Source organism: Haliotis rubra, unplaced genomic scaffold, assembly GCF_003918875.1.
Source record: "Haliotis rubra isolate DU_JTF1 unplaced genomic scaffold, ASM391887v1 Scf169, whole genome shotgun sequence".
NCBI lineage: Eukaryota > Metazoa > Mollusca > Gastropoda > Lepetellida > Haliotidae > Haliotis > Haliotis rubra.
In genome coordinates this window covers 276,085-294,571 of record NW_025765658.1, presented here as the reverse complement: position 1 = coordinate 294,571, position 18,487 = coordinate 276,085, and the positions used below count along the sequence as shown (strand labels likewise).

The following is an 18,487-nucleotide window of genomic DNA, read 5'->3' as shown; positions in this document are numbered from 1 at the left end:
TCGTTTGCATTCTGCATAAATATAGGCACCTTCATAAATATTGGGGGCAACTGCAAGTTTATACACTATGATAATTCAGTATAGTGTGATTTCTTGAATTCTGTGATACGTGTGCTTTAGTTTGTACATTTGTATAAAGGTGAAGATTATATTTACTATAATCTACTCAATGGTTGGATTTCACGCTTTGTTTTACTTATAAAAAAACACTAAAATGAGGACAAATAAACTCGCCAAAGTGTCTATCTACTCCTATTTGTCTTATGTGTATATTTCAAACATCGTTACCAGTGTGTGTGTTTACAATACACAAACTGTTAATGATAGCTTGAGTTGATAAAGCCGAAACCCAGCATATCGACTGGTCAAGGATATAGCCAATGATCAATCTCTATCCAAGCTGTTGAGTGACCAAATGAGCTCTTCAGAAATTTCGCCCACGCCCCATCACCTGTCCTTTCCTCTATGACAGGTATCTCATGATACAATGTGTCACAGATAACATATGACCAGCCACTATATTGAACAGTTGAGATACCAAATGTTCTATCTGGGAAATTTGATGACGCCCTATCACGTGACTCTTTGTTTTTTGTCTATGAAAGGAATATGTAGTATACATTCTTTTATATGTATGTTTGTATGGTCACGTATGTTTTCTGCATTAAATCTAGATGGAACAAAGTGCCAAGCTATGAATGTGCTTGATGTTAGTCACAGACTAGTGTGTAATAGTACTTTCATTAAAATTTTCGTCGAAGATTATAAAGTATGTAAGTAAATCCTCTCTACAGTATGTCATTGTCATAGATGTTTTGTAAAATTAAACCTCACACAATATGAGAGAATTTGTTTATGTGTGTCTCATCTCTTACATACAAAGAATACATGCATATGTTGATAAAATATAAATGTACAAGCCGCCAAAGGTCTATAAGAGAAACTTGCAATAAAATTAAATAAAACTTTGCAATACACGATATGTATTCACATCTGCTTTCTTTCAACATATATCTTTACGACACAATAAAACAATCAGGACTTGTTTGTACGACTAGACAGTTTCCTGTCATCGCCAAAACCTGCCAGGGAAATCAGGTGTGACTAGCACTAATTAGTCTCGGCACAGCGAGTGGGCAATCAGCGAGGGGTTCCAGGTGTTCAGTAGTGAGGTGGCTCTCGGGCTTAATGAGTTACTCATTAAAGCCGAGAGCCACCCTCATGTGTATGCATATTGTGATAAAATATAAATGTACAAGCCGACAAAGGGTCTACAAGAGAAACTTGCAATAGTTTCCTGTGATCCCCGAAACCTGCCAGGGAAATCAGGTGTGACTAGCACTAATTAGTCTCGGCACAGCGAGTGGGCAATCAGCGAGGGGTTCCAGGTGTTCAGTAGTGAGGTGGCTCTCGGGCTTAATGAGTTACTCATTAAGCCCGAGATCCACCTCATGTGTATGCATATTGTGATAAAATATAAATGTACAAGCCGACAAAAGGTCTACAAGAGAAACTTGCAATAGTTTCCTGTGATCCCCGAAACCTGCCAGGGAAATCAGGTGTGACTAGCACTAATTAGTCATTAAGTTATTCATTAAGTTACTCATTAAGCCCGAGAGCCACCTCACTACTGAACACCTGGAACCCCTCGCTGATTGCCCACTCGCTGTGCCAAGACTTTATAATCTTCGACGAAAATAGCGGTTTTGCCGATACATTTCTAGTGTTTACGAATTATTTTAATGAAAGTACTATAACGCTAGTCTGTGACTAGCACATTCATAGCATTGCACTTTATTTCATACAGATTTAATGCAGAAAACATACATGACCATACAAACATACATATACAAAATGTATACTACATATTCCTTTCATAGACATAAAACAAAGAGTCACGTGATAGGGCGTCATCAAATTTCCCGAATAGAACGTTCGGTATCTCAACTGTTCAATATAGTGGCTGGTCATATGTTATCTGCGACCAATCGTATCATGAGATACCTGTCACAGAGGAAAGGACAGGTGATGGGGCGTGGGCGAAATTTCTGAAGAGCTCATTTGGTCACTCAGCAGCTTGGATAGAGATTGGTTATTGGCTATATCCTTGACCAGTCGATATGCTGGGTTTCGGCTTTATCAACTCAAGCTATCATGTAACAGTTTGTGTATTGTAAACATACACACTGGTATCTCAACTGTTCAGTATAGTGGCTCGTCATATGTTATCTGCGACCAATCGTATCATGAGATACCTGTCACAGAGGAAAGGACAGGTGATGGGGCGTGGGCGAAATTTCTGAAGAGCACGTTTGGTCACTCAGCAGCTTGGATGGAGATTGGTTATTGGCTATATCCTTGACCAGTCGATATGCTGGGTTTCGGCTTTATCAACTCAAGCTATCATGTAACAGTTTGTGTATTGTAAACATACACACTGGTAACGATGTATGAAATATACACATAAGACAAATAGGAGTAGATAGTCACTTTGGCGAGTTTATTTGTCCTCATTTTAGTGTTTTTCGATAAGTAAAACAAAGCAATTGAAATCCAACCACTGAGTAGAGGTAGTATTTATTTTCATATACATTTTATGCACACAACTAGTACATAAAACATAATGGTTTGCTGTACATGTAAATATAATCTTCACCTTGATACGAATGACTATCCAAACGGTGTCAGCCCGATCTGTCGACAAATGAAAAATAGGATGTCCCTAACTGTTGACAAAACAAAAAAAACGGAATGTCGACATCGCGTGGTCAACATACCGTGACGGTGTTAATTAATGAAAGATAATGTTTGCTTAGTGGTTGCAAGTGGCCATGGCGGCTACAGCTATGTTCGTATCATGAGTAAATGAATTAAGTAGATTAAAGAGAATGTCGTTCTAACAATTTGCAAGAGAATTAAGGTTGCAAAAACAGATTATTATTTTGACGTTATGCGAGTGGAAGGATTACCATTTTGGAGTTTAACATGCAACAACATGAGAAACGGAGAGCTTACAAATTATTTGTGATATTGGGAGTAGAAGGATTATCGAAATGCTTTTGTAAACATTTCGCATGTGGGTATATATAATAGATCATGAATATTTTGTTACCACTGTCAAAATGGCAAATGCTATGGTGCGGGTTACATTGATTGACAACATTCATAGAGGTCAGAATCTTTACCACAATGGATTCAAGTACAGAGTCAACAGAAGCATAGGTCAGAAAACATACTGGAGATGTAGTAGTATATAGAACGGGGATTCTGTGACAGGCCAACTAAGAGCGCCTTTATATGCCTATTCCGCTTCCAACCCCAAGTATAAATTAACGATTTCGAGCAGAGACATCATTCGATGTACATCCCAGACCCCCGACATGCACCTCACAAACCCCCCAGGAGGGTTTGTGGTTCTGTTACAGGCCAACTAAGAGCATCATTATATGCTAATTCCGCTCCCAGCCCCCAAGTATACATCGACGATTTCGAGCAGAGACATCATTCGATGCACAGCCCAGACATGCACCTCGACGATTTCGAACAGAGACATCATTCGATGTACAGCCCATGCACCTCAACCATTTCGAGTAGAGACATCATTCGATGTACAGCTCAGACCCCCGACATGCACCTCAATGATTTCGAGCAGAGACATCATTCGATGTACAGCCCATGCACCTCAACGATTTCGAGCAGAGACATCATTCGATGTACACCCCCGACATGCACCTCAACGATTTCGAGCAGACATCATTTGATGTACACCCCCGACATGCACCTTAGAAACTCCCCCCAAGGGGTTGTGGTTCTGTTACAGGCCAACTAAGAGCGCCATTATATGCCAATTTCGTCACTCAATGTACAGCCACCTCAGAAACTCCCACTTATAAGAATCTAATTTTCGCTAGGGCAACCCATTTTTTCAGCAACCGCAAATCCATTTTTTCGACCCGACACCAAGGTTGCTCGAACTTCCAATTGGACATATAGAGTTGCTACAATATACAGGATACACTCCGACAACAAAAACTATGGCAAAGCAAATTGCAGCAACTTTCCAAGAAATGGGCATTCGGTGCAGCAAATCGATCGCACACCACCTCCTACTGGAAAACACGCACGACAACAACCTCGTGTCTGATATCTCGATGGTAGACTATCTCGACAAAAATCTCGGGGAAACCAACCTACAACCACTCTCCGGTCTTCCAGCCTTTGTCGACGACCTCTACGTGTTTGGCTATCTATCTCACAAAGACATCGTGCAGCACAAGGGAAACGTCCAGTGTACGACGCGAAAAAAATTGTCGGACTACTCCACTGGATACTACGCACCACCTACAAAGAGCATAGCGAAGCCACCAAAATGTATGCGACACTTCTCCACACGGTGCAAAAGACGAGTGCAGGAGCTATTGCCAGCACGATCCAAAAGATCGAAAGAGAAACCCAGCAGAAATCGCTACGAGCATGGAAAGCCCAAAACGACGAAACCCCTTTTGCAGTCTTCGTGACCAAAGTGGACGTCTCCGAAATCAGGATCGACCAACTCCAAGAGAAATTGTCCAATCTAGAAACAAAACTACAAGGCAATGGACTGGGGATCTACAGCATCGACTACACCCGAGACTATTCCGGCGTCCTAGACCGCAAACAGCTTGTCCAATTCCTCTGTAGCCAACATGGATTTGTCGAGCAAGGCGATCTCGTGGAAGCGATCGAAAGCGGAAAACCCACCATCCTGGACAACACCCACTCGGTCGGCAACCATGTTTGCACATGGGTAGAGACAACAAAGTCCGGCAAAACGATGCGCACCAAGCTGTACAACAAAGTTGTTTGCAACTTCGAAGCCGGAGAAATCCGAGAACCAATTGGTGGCCATCTTGCCGACTATGTGGATTGTCCAAACGAGCATCTCCGGAAAACCTTTCTCCACCCAGACGTACAACAACGAGGTTGCACTCGCATAGTAGTTTCCCTGTACGCCTGCCAAGACACCGACATGTCCACCAACAGCAGAAAACGTTTTGCAAGACGTGTTGGACCGGGTTTCGCCAGCAGGCGACGGTCTATTCGTAGTACAACCAGCAGCAACGCAGTGGCTTCATCTCGCAGAAAAGATAGACTGCTGTTTGGTCCTAGCCGACCGTCCACAGCAAACGATCTTCGTCGCGTGATATGCACATTCGAAAACAGGATGCGTGTCCGGGGTACACGTCCAACCAACACAGAATCCTGGGACAAAACCATCGACTGGGCCATAGGAGACTTCGGTTTTCGAAGGGTTCCAATATTCCGCGTGGACATCCTATCGGTAGAAGGAGATACAGTGGAACTCGGCCCACTCCGATGCTATGCCAAAGGCGAGAACACCAAGACAGTGCTAGCTGCCAGCAAGAAGCCAACAGCTCTACATCCATCTGGCATGGATCCAGACATATTTCTCCCGACAACTCCACACATCGAATGGCAATGGAGGCAGAAAAAATGCCAAAAGCTGGGCAGAGAAGGATCCGACCAACCTTTCCCAGAAATGCCGAACATAGCGGCCAATCGCAAAATTTCTACTCTGTCTACACAAGCACGAGGAAGGAAATTGCTGGAGCTCCTGGAGTCCGAGAAGGCAGAAAATTGGCAACGAAGAGCTGCAAAGGTGCTACAAAAGGAAATACAAATCCAGGAAGAACGAGCAGTACTACGCAAAAAAGAGATCGAAGCTCTGCAAGACAGTTTCGCAGAAGCAACAGCAGACATCCAAAAACGAAGACAATCCCAACTGCTTGTGGAAAATGCTCTCCGCAATACGGATACAAACAAAGTAGGGGCAATAGCTGGTCGATACGGTATTCTCAGCTTCCGAACCACTAACCGTTCCACACTCATCGTCCTCCAATCGCCAACGGGCGAAACAAGCACTGTTTGGACTACGGCGGGGCTAGAAAGAGCACTACGACAACACGATTCCTATTTCGAGAGAACGAAGACAGACTGTTTCGAGCGACAAACGTATTGGTTGGTAGAAAAGGATTTCTCTCGAGACGAAGTGTACGAACACACCCTGCAAATCGAGATCGAATCTTCCGAAAGATCGTTCTTCGACAAAACCGGCAAAGAGATTCGTTGGAAGAAAATACAGGTAGTGGCATCTCCTATGGGAAAGGAGTATCTGGACGAGCGCAGGAAGATAGAGGAAATAGAGAACATGTCGGAATACGAAGAATATCTGGAACTACAAAGGGCTACGAAATCCATCGCCCAGGTATCGTCGCCAAAAACGCCCGCCATCCAGAAATGTGTAGACTTTCCAGAAGGGATCTATGCCATCCATGGTATTGCACGATGGTATTGCCTGCTGCCGCTAGCGAGACGTCTGCCAGCAGCGTATTGCCCGCCAGCGAACAGTCAACCAGCAGCGTAGACTGCGCCCACCGTCCAGGACTTCTACGACCGCTTGGGGAGGCTAGAGGCTCGTGTGGAGTAAACAGCGGCGATGTCGGCTTGTGTGGAGCAAACCACGAATACGTTGCCGGCTCGTGTGGAGCAAACCACGAATTTGTTGGCCGACATATTGTCGATGCTGGACAAGGACAACGAGGAAGAGGAAATAGAAAGCGTCGAGGAGGAACAAGAAGAGACCCGTCTGGATATCCAGAAGGTGTGGCAGATGCTAGAAACAGCCCAAAGGTGGACCTACCTTTCGCTAGCCGCTGTTTTTCTCTGGAAGGTCGTCCACAAAACCTGGAAGCACAGCACACCGGCTAGCACGCCAATACCAGTTTCCACGGCCAAACGCGGGGATCCCCACTATATGGAGTAGAGAAGTCGATGTGTGGAATGCAGCCTTTTTGGAAAAAAGGATTGTAGTAGGGTATACAAACCATGCATTTGTTTTTTTTCGTCGGGGTGTGCACCCTACTTTCCGTACCACGAATTCCACGAAAAGCAGTTGGAATACGAAAACGGGCCTAGACAAGTGTACGACTCCATTCGTCCTTTGCAACCCCAAGCCCGCGACTGTGCATCTGCAATAATACTAGGCGAGCTCTCGGAGGGTCTGTCTAGAAAACTATACAATTGGGACAAGACTAGATTATTTGCTGTCGGCTATGGAAAGAGTCTGTGGACTTGTACTTCTAGAGGTGGCATTGTGCTGTAGTTTCTATTCGTACGATTCTAGCTTTCTTTATGTTTGGTGTTGTGCGAATGGGCCCTAGACTACACAGAGCTGGTCTTTGCTTTGTCGACAGATCTATATCCGCTACGGCACTGTCCATCCAATGTCCGTGTACGGGTATGTCTACATCGTCTTTTGGCACTCCATTTTTGTCCAGCGCTTGTAGATACAGGATAGTTCGCTCGGTCCCCCGATACATCTGTTTTGCAAACCTGTGGATGGCATAGATCCCTTCTGGAAAGTCTACACATTTCTGGATGGCGGGCGTTTTTGGCGACGATACCTGGGCGATGGATTTCGTAGCCCTTTGTAGTTCCAGATATTCTTCGTATTCCGACATGTTCTCTATTTCCTCTATCTTCCTGCGCTCGTCCAGATACTCCTTTCCCATAGGAGATGCCACTACCTGTATTTTCTTCCAACGAATCTCTTTGCTGGTTTTGTCGAAGAACGATCTTTCGGAGGATTCGATCTCGATTTGCAGGGTGTGTTCGTACACTTCGTCTCGAGAGAAATCCTTTTCTACCAACCAATACGTTTGTCGCTCGAAACAGTCTGTCTTCGTTCTCTCGAAATAGGAATCGTGTTGTCGTAGTACTCTTTCTAGCCCTGCCGTAGTCCAAACAGTGCTTGTTTCGCCCGTTGGCGATTGGACTCCAGGAGCTCCAGCAATTTCCTTCCTCGTGCTTGTGTAGACAGAGTAGAAATTTTGCGATTGGCCGCTATGTTCGGCATTTCTGGGAAAGGTTGGTCGGATCCTTCTCTGCCCAGCTTTTGGCATTTTTTCTGCCTCCATTGCCATTCGATGTGTGGAGTTGTCGGGAGAAATATGTCTGGATCCATGCCAGATGGATGTAGAGCTGTTGGCTTCTTGCTGGCAGCTAGCACTGTCTTGGTGTTCTCGCCTTTGGCATAGCATCGGAGTGGGCCGAGTTCCACTGTATCACCTTCTACCGATAGGATGTCCACGCGGAATATTGGAACCCTTCGAAAACCGAAGTCTCCTATGGCCCAGTCGATGGTTTTGTCCCAGGATTCTGTGTTGGTTGGACGTGTACCCCGGACACGCATCCTGTTTTCGAATGTGCGTACCACGCGACGAAGATCGTTTGCTGTGGACGGTCGGCTAGGACCAAACAGCAGTCTATCTTTTCTGCGAGATGAAGCCACTGCGTTGCTGCTGGTTGTACTACGAATAGACCGTTGCCTGCTGGCGAAACCCGCTCCAACACGTCTTGCAAAACGTTTTCTGCTCTGTTGGTGGACATGTCGGTGTCTTGGCAGGCGTACAGGGACACTTCTATGCGAGTTCAACCTCGTTGTTGTACGTCTGGGTGGAGAAAGGTTTTCCGGAGATGCTCGTTTGGACAATCCACATAGTCGGCAAGATGGCCACCAATTGGTTCTCGGATTTCTCCGGCTTCGAAGTTGCAAACAACTTTGTTGTACAGCTTGGTGCGCATCGTTTTGCCGGACTTTGTTGTCTCTACCCATGTGCAAACATGGTTGCCGACCGAGTGGGTGTTGTCCAGGATGGTGGGTTTTCCGCTTTCGATCGCTTCCATGAGATCGCCTTGCTCGACAAATCCATGTTGGCTACTGAGGAATTGGACAAGCTGTTTGCGGTCTAGGACGCCGGATTAGTCTCGGGTGTAGTCGATGCTGTAGATCCCCAGTCCATTGCCTTGTAGTTTTGTTTCTAGATTGGACAATTTCTCTTGGAGTTGGTCGATCCTGATTTCGGAGACGTCCACTTTGGTCACTGAAGACTGCAAAAGGGGTTTCGTCGTTTTGGGCTTTCCATGCTCGTAGCGATTTCTGCTGGGTTTCTCTTCGATCTTTTGGATCGTGCTGGCAATAGCTCCTGCACTCGTCTTTTGCACCGTGTGGAGAAGTGTCGATACATTTTGGTGGCTTCGGTATGCTCTTTGTAGGTGGTGCGTAGTATCCAGTGGAGTAGTCCGACAATTTTTCGGCGTGGGCCGCGGTTCTCTCCGTCGCATTACACTGGACGCTTCCCCTTGTGCTGCCACGATGTCTTTGCGAGATAGATAGCCAAACACGTAGAGGTCGTCGACAAAGGCTGGAAGACCGGAGAGTGGTTGTAGGTGGGTTTCCCGAGATTTCTGTCGAGATAGTCTACCATCGAGATATCGGACACGAGGTTGTTGTTGTGCGTGTTTTCCAGTAGGAGGTGGTGTGCGATCGATTTGCTGCACCGAATGCCCATTTCTTGGAAAGTTGCTGCAATTTGCTTTGCCATAGTTTTTGTTGTCGGAGTGTATCCTGTATATTGTAGCAACTCTATATGTCCAATTGGAAGTTCGAGCAACCTTGGTGTTGGGTCGAAAAAATGGATTTGTGGTTGCTGAAAAAATGGGTTGCCCTAGCGAAAATGAGATTCTTATAAATCCTCTCTGAACTCGACAAATACCGTAAGATGAAACAAGAAATCCGGCTCAAGTCTCGTAAGTCTGCTATAGGCGAAGACGAGAATAAAAAGTACAGAGAACAAGGGGTGCAAAACATTAAACTGTTTCACAAGACATAGTGTCACGTGCTAGTTCGCGGTCATAGCGGCACAGTAGTGCCACGTGGGGTCAGGTAGTTAACTGGGGGCTCAAAAGTAGTAGATATACTGGGGCGGGATCTAAGGGCCTGACAAAAGCTTTATTTGTGAAATAAAGCTTTGCAGAGGCTTTTTGTTGGACTTGGTCCCGGACAATCATTGTATCTATCTACAATCATTGTATCACAGAGGCAACCTATCCATCATATCTGGTTACAGAAAACAACCTGCTGAATATGGTCGGTCAAGGTCACAACCATCCTGCTATTCCGTTTCTTATTGAAGTTGATGCGTTCAAGTCAAAGCTCCATCATCGTGCAAAGACTGACAACGCCACGCCCATCCCCCAGATCTACCATGAAGAAGTCAGCAACTTGAGAAAGAATCCAGCAGCTGCTCCGGACGCCCTTCTCCAACACATTCCTGTCTTTGACTCCATGAGAACCAGCATGTATCGACAAAGACATAAGACCGTTCCTAAGCTCCCACAGACATCAATCTAGAGAATGAGTGGACAACGACTGAAGCAGGAGATGACTTTCTTCACCGACTAGATGATGGCAACATTTTGCTCTTCTTCACCGGCAAGAATATGGAGCTTCTCTCTGCAGCAGATGTGATCTTTGCAGATGGTACATTCTCGTCTTCACCGCGACTGTTTGACCAAATCTACTCGATCCATGCTGAATACCAAGGACACATGCTACCCCTGATATATATGAAATATATGAACAAATATGCTATATTATGTGACATATGATGCATGTTGTTATATTGACTGAATAAATATATTGTCTACTATATATATCACACTCTGTTTTAATTAGTTTGTTAATTTGAGAACACTGGGAGTGAAGTCACTCATGTAGAACATCACCTCCCTTTTCCCTGTCGACAAGTATTTTGGACGGATTATTTCTTGTTGTCGACAGTCCGGGCATAAACCATCCAAACTAGAGTACACGCATTACAGAATTCATGAGGTGACACTATACTGAATTATTATAGTGTATATGACACCCCCCCCCCCAATATTTATGAAGGTGGGCGTGCCTATATCTTTACTGAATGCAAACGAGGTTCATAAGATTACAGATGTGCATGCATGTATAAACATCACAGAGAGGGGCGGGACTCCATAAAGCAAGATGTCCAATGATATAACAGCGCATCCGTTTTGCGCGGGGTATTAAAATGGACTCCGTCCATCCGTGCACATTTATCTTTTCCGGAGCAGAACTCTAAAACTGTTCAATATTTCTTCACCAAACTTGGCACATACATGGATCTGGTGGTGTAATGGTGCCTTTTGGTAGTTTTGGAATTCTGAATTAAATATTTTTGGCGTTTCCATGGCAACAAGTTTGACTTAGCCTGAAATTGTGGTAGTGCTCTTTTCCGGAGCTGAACTCTAAAACTGTTCACTATTTGTAGGTTCCACAAACGCAGGACGTTGTTCCACTTCTTTATTCAGGCCCATTACAGTTACAACTCATATTTACAATGCAAACCTTTCAATTACGCTGTAATACGGTTGAAAACCGTGTAGCCCTATGCCTGAACAACGCTAGCATGGTTTCTGCTTCGGCCGACCTCTCTCTCACCACTGCCCGTGGCTCGCCTCGCCTCATCTCGCTGTCACATGACTGTCACATGACCCATACACTTGTTTCTAATTATAGCTTACTGCTGTCAGTGTCAAACAGATGCTATAACTGGCACTTACACTATTTCTTCACCAAACTTGGCACATAGATAGATCTGGTGGTGTAATGGTGCCTTTTGGTAGTTTTGGAATTCTGAATTAAATATTTTTGGCGTTTCCATGGCAACAAGTTTGACTTAGCCTGACATTGTGGAAGTGCTCTTTTCCGGAGCTGAACTCTAAAACTGTTCACTATTTCTTTACCAAACTTGGCACATAGATAGATCTGGTGGTGTACCTGCGCCTTTTGGTAGTTTTGGAATTCTGAATAAAATATTTTTGGCGTTTCCATGGCAACAAGTTTGACTAAGCCTGAAATTGGTGGTTGTGCTCTTTTCCGGAGAAGAACTCTAAAACCGTTCAATGTTTCTTCACCAAACCTGGCACATAGATTGGTCTGGTGGTGTACTGGTGCCTTTTGGTAGTTTTGGAATTCTGAATAAAATATTTTTGGCATTTCCATGGCAACAAGTTTGACTAAGCCTGAAATTGGTGGTTGTGCTCTTTTCCGGAGCAGAACTCTAAAACCGTTCAATGTTTCTTCACCAAACCTGGCACATAGATTGGTCTGGTGGTGTACTGGTGCCTTTTGGTAGTTTTGGAATTCTGAATAAAATATTTTTGGCATTTCCATGGCAACAAGTTTGACTTAGCCTGAAATTGGTGATAGTGCTGCTTCTGGAGCAGAACTTTAAAAACCTTTCAATACTCTCCTTCCACTTTTCTATATACACACCTAAATATTTGACATAATCATAACTTATAGACATAATCATGAAGAGTATTTTGCCATTGCGGGGGATATTGATGACTTTGTCTTCTTGTTGACGATGGATCAATAGAGACTGAGTTGATTGATACACGTGATAATTGCACCGGATTTGATAATTACACAGATCAAATACAAATGTTTTACACAATGCCCATGTAAATTGCATAGAAAACTGACAATTCAAATCAACATGAAACTTTCAACAGCTTGAACAAAAATGCTTGAAATACCTTTGTATGGTTTACATGTAATAACTTATGATATTACTTCTGTCCATGTGTGACAATGTTTTGAATTACCAACTTACTGTCTTTTGTAACAAACATAGTAAAACATTTCATTGTTGTAATAACATTGACATGTATATATGTATTCGATGCAAAGGCGTGACTTATCACTTTATGTTCGCTTAGGTAACATTACGAACTTTAGATTATGGAAAACAACTAGTTACAATTCAGTAAACTTCAAATTAGTAAGTTCAATTATGTTTAATCTATTCGAGCTTGAATGTATAATTACTTCAGTATATGAAACATGACAACGTAATGATGCCTAAAAAGTAAATTCAAACTATTCTATTGTGTTTGAATTCTTTGTATGTCCTTGAAATTTCGTATATTGTTTCCTATTTATTAGGTAGTTGAAGGAAATATAATTTTTAGTAACCTCTAAACCATTACATCTAATTCAATCAAGGTGCATACAAAGTATTTTAGTATCCATTCCCAAGGAAGAGTACCAGGCACTTACCTCTGTAAAATCATCATAATCCCCTTTCTCGCCGACATTCGTTCATTTGCTAAACGCTGTACAAGCCTATGATAATGATTAGCAATTGTTATCTAAACACTTTAAATACTTCTAAATAGGTACAGTGCGATTTTTAAAAGTACAACACACATGTGCGTCTCTCGCTGAATAAGAGGTGCTTTCTGTTGACGACTGTATGTGGCTCTCGCTGTGAGAAACTGCTAATTACCTGCCCCATAAACACGTCACTTGCTGTGAGGAGCTGATTAATTTGCCCCATATATGCATCTCTCGGCCTTAATGAGCTAAGAGGATTAAACCAGGTCTGGTCAGTAGTGTGTCGGAGAGGTTGATCGATCCACTGTGGCATGATGTGTCTCTGGGCTGACACTATCAAACCAGTGCACACATCACTTGAAATACTAAATGTGATTATACAGTCAAATCCCGATGAGTCGAATGCCGGTGTCTCGAATTTTATGCATAACTCGAAGTACCTGTCGGTCCCGACTATTCCCTGTTATAGTTGTCATCATTTGAATACCGGTTACACAAATTCGTCTCATAAATACACACGATGACTCGAGAAGGAAATTTGGTCCCATGAGATTCAAACAACAGCAATCTTGTATACATAAGCCGAAGTCAGTCAATGAGAAGTTGATTGGTGTAGCTAACGGATCCAATTAACAAACCAGCGCGGCTCATACCTTTCCGCCATTGACGGGTGAGTTCAAAAGTCAGATTAGTGATTTTACGGAAATCACTGTCTGTGTTTATCAGACTGGAACTGATAAGGTGCCCCTATTAGTGATATGGAAATCATTAGATAAACAAATGCTTAGGCGGAGAAATTAGGACTGGATCATCTTTTTTTCTACCCTCATAGACATACTTATGTCTCGAATACATCGATAAGTCGAATTTATTACTTGGTCCCCAGCGATTCGACTCATCGGGATTCGACTGTATTTTGTTTATCTACATATATGATCACAACTTGCAGTGTATGAAATAAGGCCCATCCGACCGCCTGAGACAGGCTAAATTTCTGACGGACGGTCTGTTACAGTCAGATTGTGAAATCAGTCATTTCGTGAAATGACTAAGAGGGTCAGCCATTTCGCTGGATAATGGTATATCAGGATAACTTAACTAAGTTTTGTCTATTGAGACCACTGACAGCTGAAAGGGCTGCTGAAGTAGCGTTACATTTAGTTGACATTTTCTTGACGATAGGTGCCCTAGTGATCCTCCAATCTGATAATGGATCAGAGTACACGTCTCATGTTATTAAAGATATTCCACACGTCTGGCCAGAACTAGCACGGGTACATGGTAAGCCACGCCATCCCCAAAGGCAGGGATCAGTTGAAAGGGCAAATGGCGACATAAAAGACATGCTGGTAGTGTGGATGGGTGATAACAAGACAAAGACTGGCGACATCTTATTCATTTCACAAAATGACTGAAACAGGTCTAAATTTACAGCTAGCCAGCACGATGGTCTGGTAAAAGTTTTACATAACATGTCTCATGAATTCACCATATCTTAAAATTCATTATTCAAAAATGACTGTTGTGAATAGACTGTTAGACAGTGAACATGTGTCCCAGGTTCATTAAATTAATCATTGTAGCGAAACAAATTAGCTATTTTCTTTGGATGGTCTGGTCTGCTTAAATCCATTTTGGGCTGGTAACATTTTGAAGTTACCAGCCCTAATGACTTGCTGGGATTTTGGCTTATTTCATACACTGTCACAACATTATAAACTGTTCAACATTCTATAATTCAACATTGCCTGACATATTTTTTGTTTTAGATCATGCAACTGAGGATGAGAGACGCAGCCTTTTCCTTGAAATTGAGGTCATGAAACAGTTTGGATTTCACCAGAATGTAGTCAGCATGATAGGCTGCTGTACAACTGGCAGTCGTATCTGTCTTGTTATGGATTTTTGCCTGCTTGGAGACCTACGGAATTATTTGAGAAACTACAGGGAAAAGGTAAACTGAAATATGAGACTTCCAAATTATGAGTTATGAGATTTGCAACCAAATCAACGAACATTCTAATTCAACTTAGTATGAAACACAAGTTCTGATTGGTCAATGCTATAAATTTCCGACCGTATAATCAGCATATACGGTCGCAATTTGAAAACCGATGAATGCATCCCTACACTATTTGGGTAACGCTGTTTTTTCAGGGCATTATCATTAGCAGAAGCCGTAGGTATGTTAACTCCCGACAGTCAGTAAAGTACTTTCTCCAGTGTCAATTCAAATTTCAACCTTTCGCAAAATGTAAACATTGGCTTGTCTGCCATTTCAAACTGTTGTGTAACTGTCAACAACTACTTCCAAGAAAATTAAGTAGGTCAGACGATTCCATGGAAGTGTTGCCAGTGAGGTTCAGTAACACGGCACACAAAACAATAGGCTGGTTTTGGTCGTGTGAAGATGGGCTCATAAAAACGAAGCTCTTAGGTGTTACATTATTGCATTGAATAAAGAGTAGTTTGTTTTCTTCGGACAGAATATTTTTTTATATTGCAATGTTAAAAAAAGACAACACCACCTACCACTCTCTTCACAGACGAGTTGAATTCGCCTCTTGTCCCATGCTGGATTACTCAGTGTCTTCCGCGGAACGAAGAAGTTCGATTTTAAATCGGTTATGGTAGAATGGAGATAAATTTCATTTGAAACTGAACACGCAGAGACTACTCAATTCGGGCCTACTCAATTCGGTCTAACATCGATCTAATTTCTAAACACCTTCCAACCAGACCCCTGATTTTTATGTTTGACTCACAAATTCAGAGACTAATTTCCATTATGGTTTTCAAATACCGGTAGCCTGATGTCTATACTACATGAAATCATGTAACGGACATCCCTATGTCCAGCTAAAAGTCATTTTAGCAGCCCCTTTTAAGATGGCTGCATTCTTTTTACTGCTTTTCCAAATATCAGAATCATAAAAGAACAGACTTGACAATTCCTTAACAATTTTTGTTGGATGAAATATGTCAAGCACTAAATTCAGAATATATTCTTAGGCATGTTTAAGTTTTCAGACATTAACAGTTTGTGAGTGAGTGAGTGTGTGTGTGTGTGTGTGTGTGTGTGTGTTTTATCTTTATGTCAATACAAATATTTAGTGATGACATACTTGACATAACCTCTTTTTGATTCAGAATCCAGACATTGTCTCATATGGATGTTTTCTGATGTCTGACGTGTGACTTACCCGCTGGTGTATATATACCCCACACCTATTTTGATATGGTTCTCTCTAAACTTTCCTTGGAAACTAAAGGAAAATAGATAATATTATGTGTTAGTCTCCTAAAGTTTACATGCTGGGTTCACCAAACTTCATACACATGTTAATCAGTACCCATAGATGTGCCTTTTGCTATTAAGATGTTTATCAGAATTGTATTTTTGCTTTTTCCATGGAAACATGGCTTAAGTGCAAAATGTGTTTGATGGTTATCTTGTCCAGATAATATCACCGAAACTATACATGCTTGGTTTACCAAACTTAACACACAAGTTAATTATGACCAACAGATGTGCCTTTTACTACTAGGAAGTTTATCAGAATTTCATTTTTTGATGTTTCCATAGAAACATGACTTGGTGCCAAATGTGTTTAGTACACAAGTTTATCATAAAAATGATGTGCCTTTTGCTATTTTTTTGCGAAGTTTAATTATTCAAAATGTGATGTTAACTTTTCACGGTCTTTCTTCATGTCATATATAGAGAATACTACAGGAGGTCTCACTACATACGAATTATATGAAACAAGTGTCCTTCCTATGGTATCTGACCGAGCGAAAGCAAGGTCAGATAACATAGGAAGGTCACGAGTTTCGTATAATTCGTATGTAATGAGACCGAGTGTGGTATTTTATTTATTACCCACGTCTTACAAGCATTAAATTGACAAAATAGCGTATTTTTGTTATTTTTTGGTTTCAAACCGAAACCGGTTTCATAAAGAGGTTGCGGAAGAGTTTTGTACTGTAGTACAATATTTGCATGACGTCACACTGAAATGACGTCACTGCCTTGGTAACCGACGTCACGATGCATGTCAGTTGTCATCGACTCGGACAGCCTCCTACAGTAAACTACTCCGTAGCACCCCGTTTCTTGGTTTGCAGTTGCTTCATTCGGCTAACATCACTGGTGGAAACATTGCATTTATGTTTTTCGACGGATATAATGTCTCAGTTCGACTTACAATTAAACAGCGACACAGCAACGTTCGCATTGTTTACATTGCCACAATGCATTTAAGTTGTAGAATGATTGAATTCACGTGTTTGTTATGAATGAAAAAATAGTTGTCAGAATGTGACCTATTTGAGAGGTCATTGGTTATCCAATCAAATAGTTAGAATCTCAGGTCAAGTCGTTACGACACAGGTCAACGCGATGCGATACGACACTCGTGTGACGTACGAGATTAGTATGCAACTACCCATACGTTGACCGCGTGGGTAATAAGTACCAATATGTAATTTAGTCTCTGTATCTAGATTAGCTATTTCCTTCATGTCATCAAGATGTGATTTATTTTCTGTATCTACTTTGGTTGTTTTCTTCATGTCATATGTACAAATATAGTTCTAATTGATTCTAAATAGTTAATTTCTTCATTGCATACATGCAAATAAAGGTGTGAATGATCCCGTTTCTATATTAGCAATTTATTTATTAAATTTAAGAAAACATGGAGATTAAGTTTCTTTCAGTTTCATGGTGTTCCTGGTGATCTACTTCCCAGCAGTAAACACCAGTAACGTGGGAGATGCATACCTGTCAACTCTCACGCATTTGGCGTGAGTCTCATGCTTTATTGACAAATGTCACGCTCTCACGCCTCCAAATAATAATCTCACGCATATCTGGTAGCCAAAAATAATTTAAAAATTAATACGCATTTTCGTTCGTTTTTGCGTAAAGTTGAACATTGAAAGAACGCCTGAATGAACGAAGTACTAAAACGATGTTTATGCGAATGATTCGGCTTATTATTATTAATTAGCATGCATCTTTTAGTGTAAAAATAATGCCACCAGAAGGCTCCAAATGCCCCTGAAAATCACTAAACTTCATTTTCGGTGGCGGGGGGTTCGCCCCTCGACATGACCAGGGACCTGAGGTCCCTGGACCCCGGCTTATTTTTTTCAGTCTCACTCCAAACCATCTTTAGGGGTTGACAGCTCTGGAGGTGGTACGTATTTCATTGAATTTGTGTCACCTTTTTAACCTTCAAAGTCTTGCACTTTGCTTGTGGTGTGGGAACTTTGTAAATCAGGATAGAAATCTAACAGCTTCTGCTCATTGCATGTATTCATCTCCCATGGCTAAAGGGTCACCATATTGCTTTTGCTAATACATTCTATTATGTCTACTATTGTTGTCATTTGTGCTGTATAAGCAATGGCAATATGATAATGATGTTTTGTGCCCGATTTCCT

At 42.2% G+C, this 18,487-nt stretch overlaps 1 protein-coding gene across 1 annotated transcript in view; it reads left to right on the top strand.

The window, feature by feature from the left end:
* Positions 1-18,487, top strand: part of LOC124272352 (vascular endothelial growth factor receptor kdr-like) — a 462,777-nt gene that overhangs the window by 258,242 nt on the left and 186,048 nt on the right. The window contains exon 15 of the mRNA XM_046707526.1: positions 14,806-14,990. Coding sequence (XP_046563482.1) covers positions 14,806-14,990 — 185 coding nt within the window. The remainder of the gene's footprint in view (positions 1-14,805; positions 14,991-18,487) is intronic.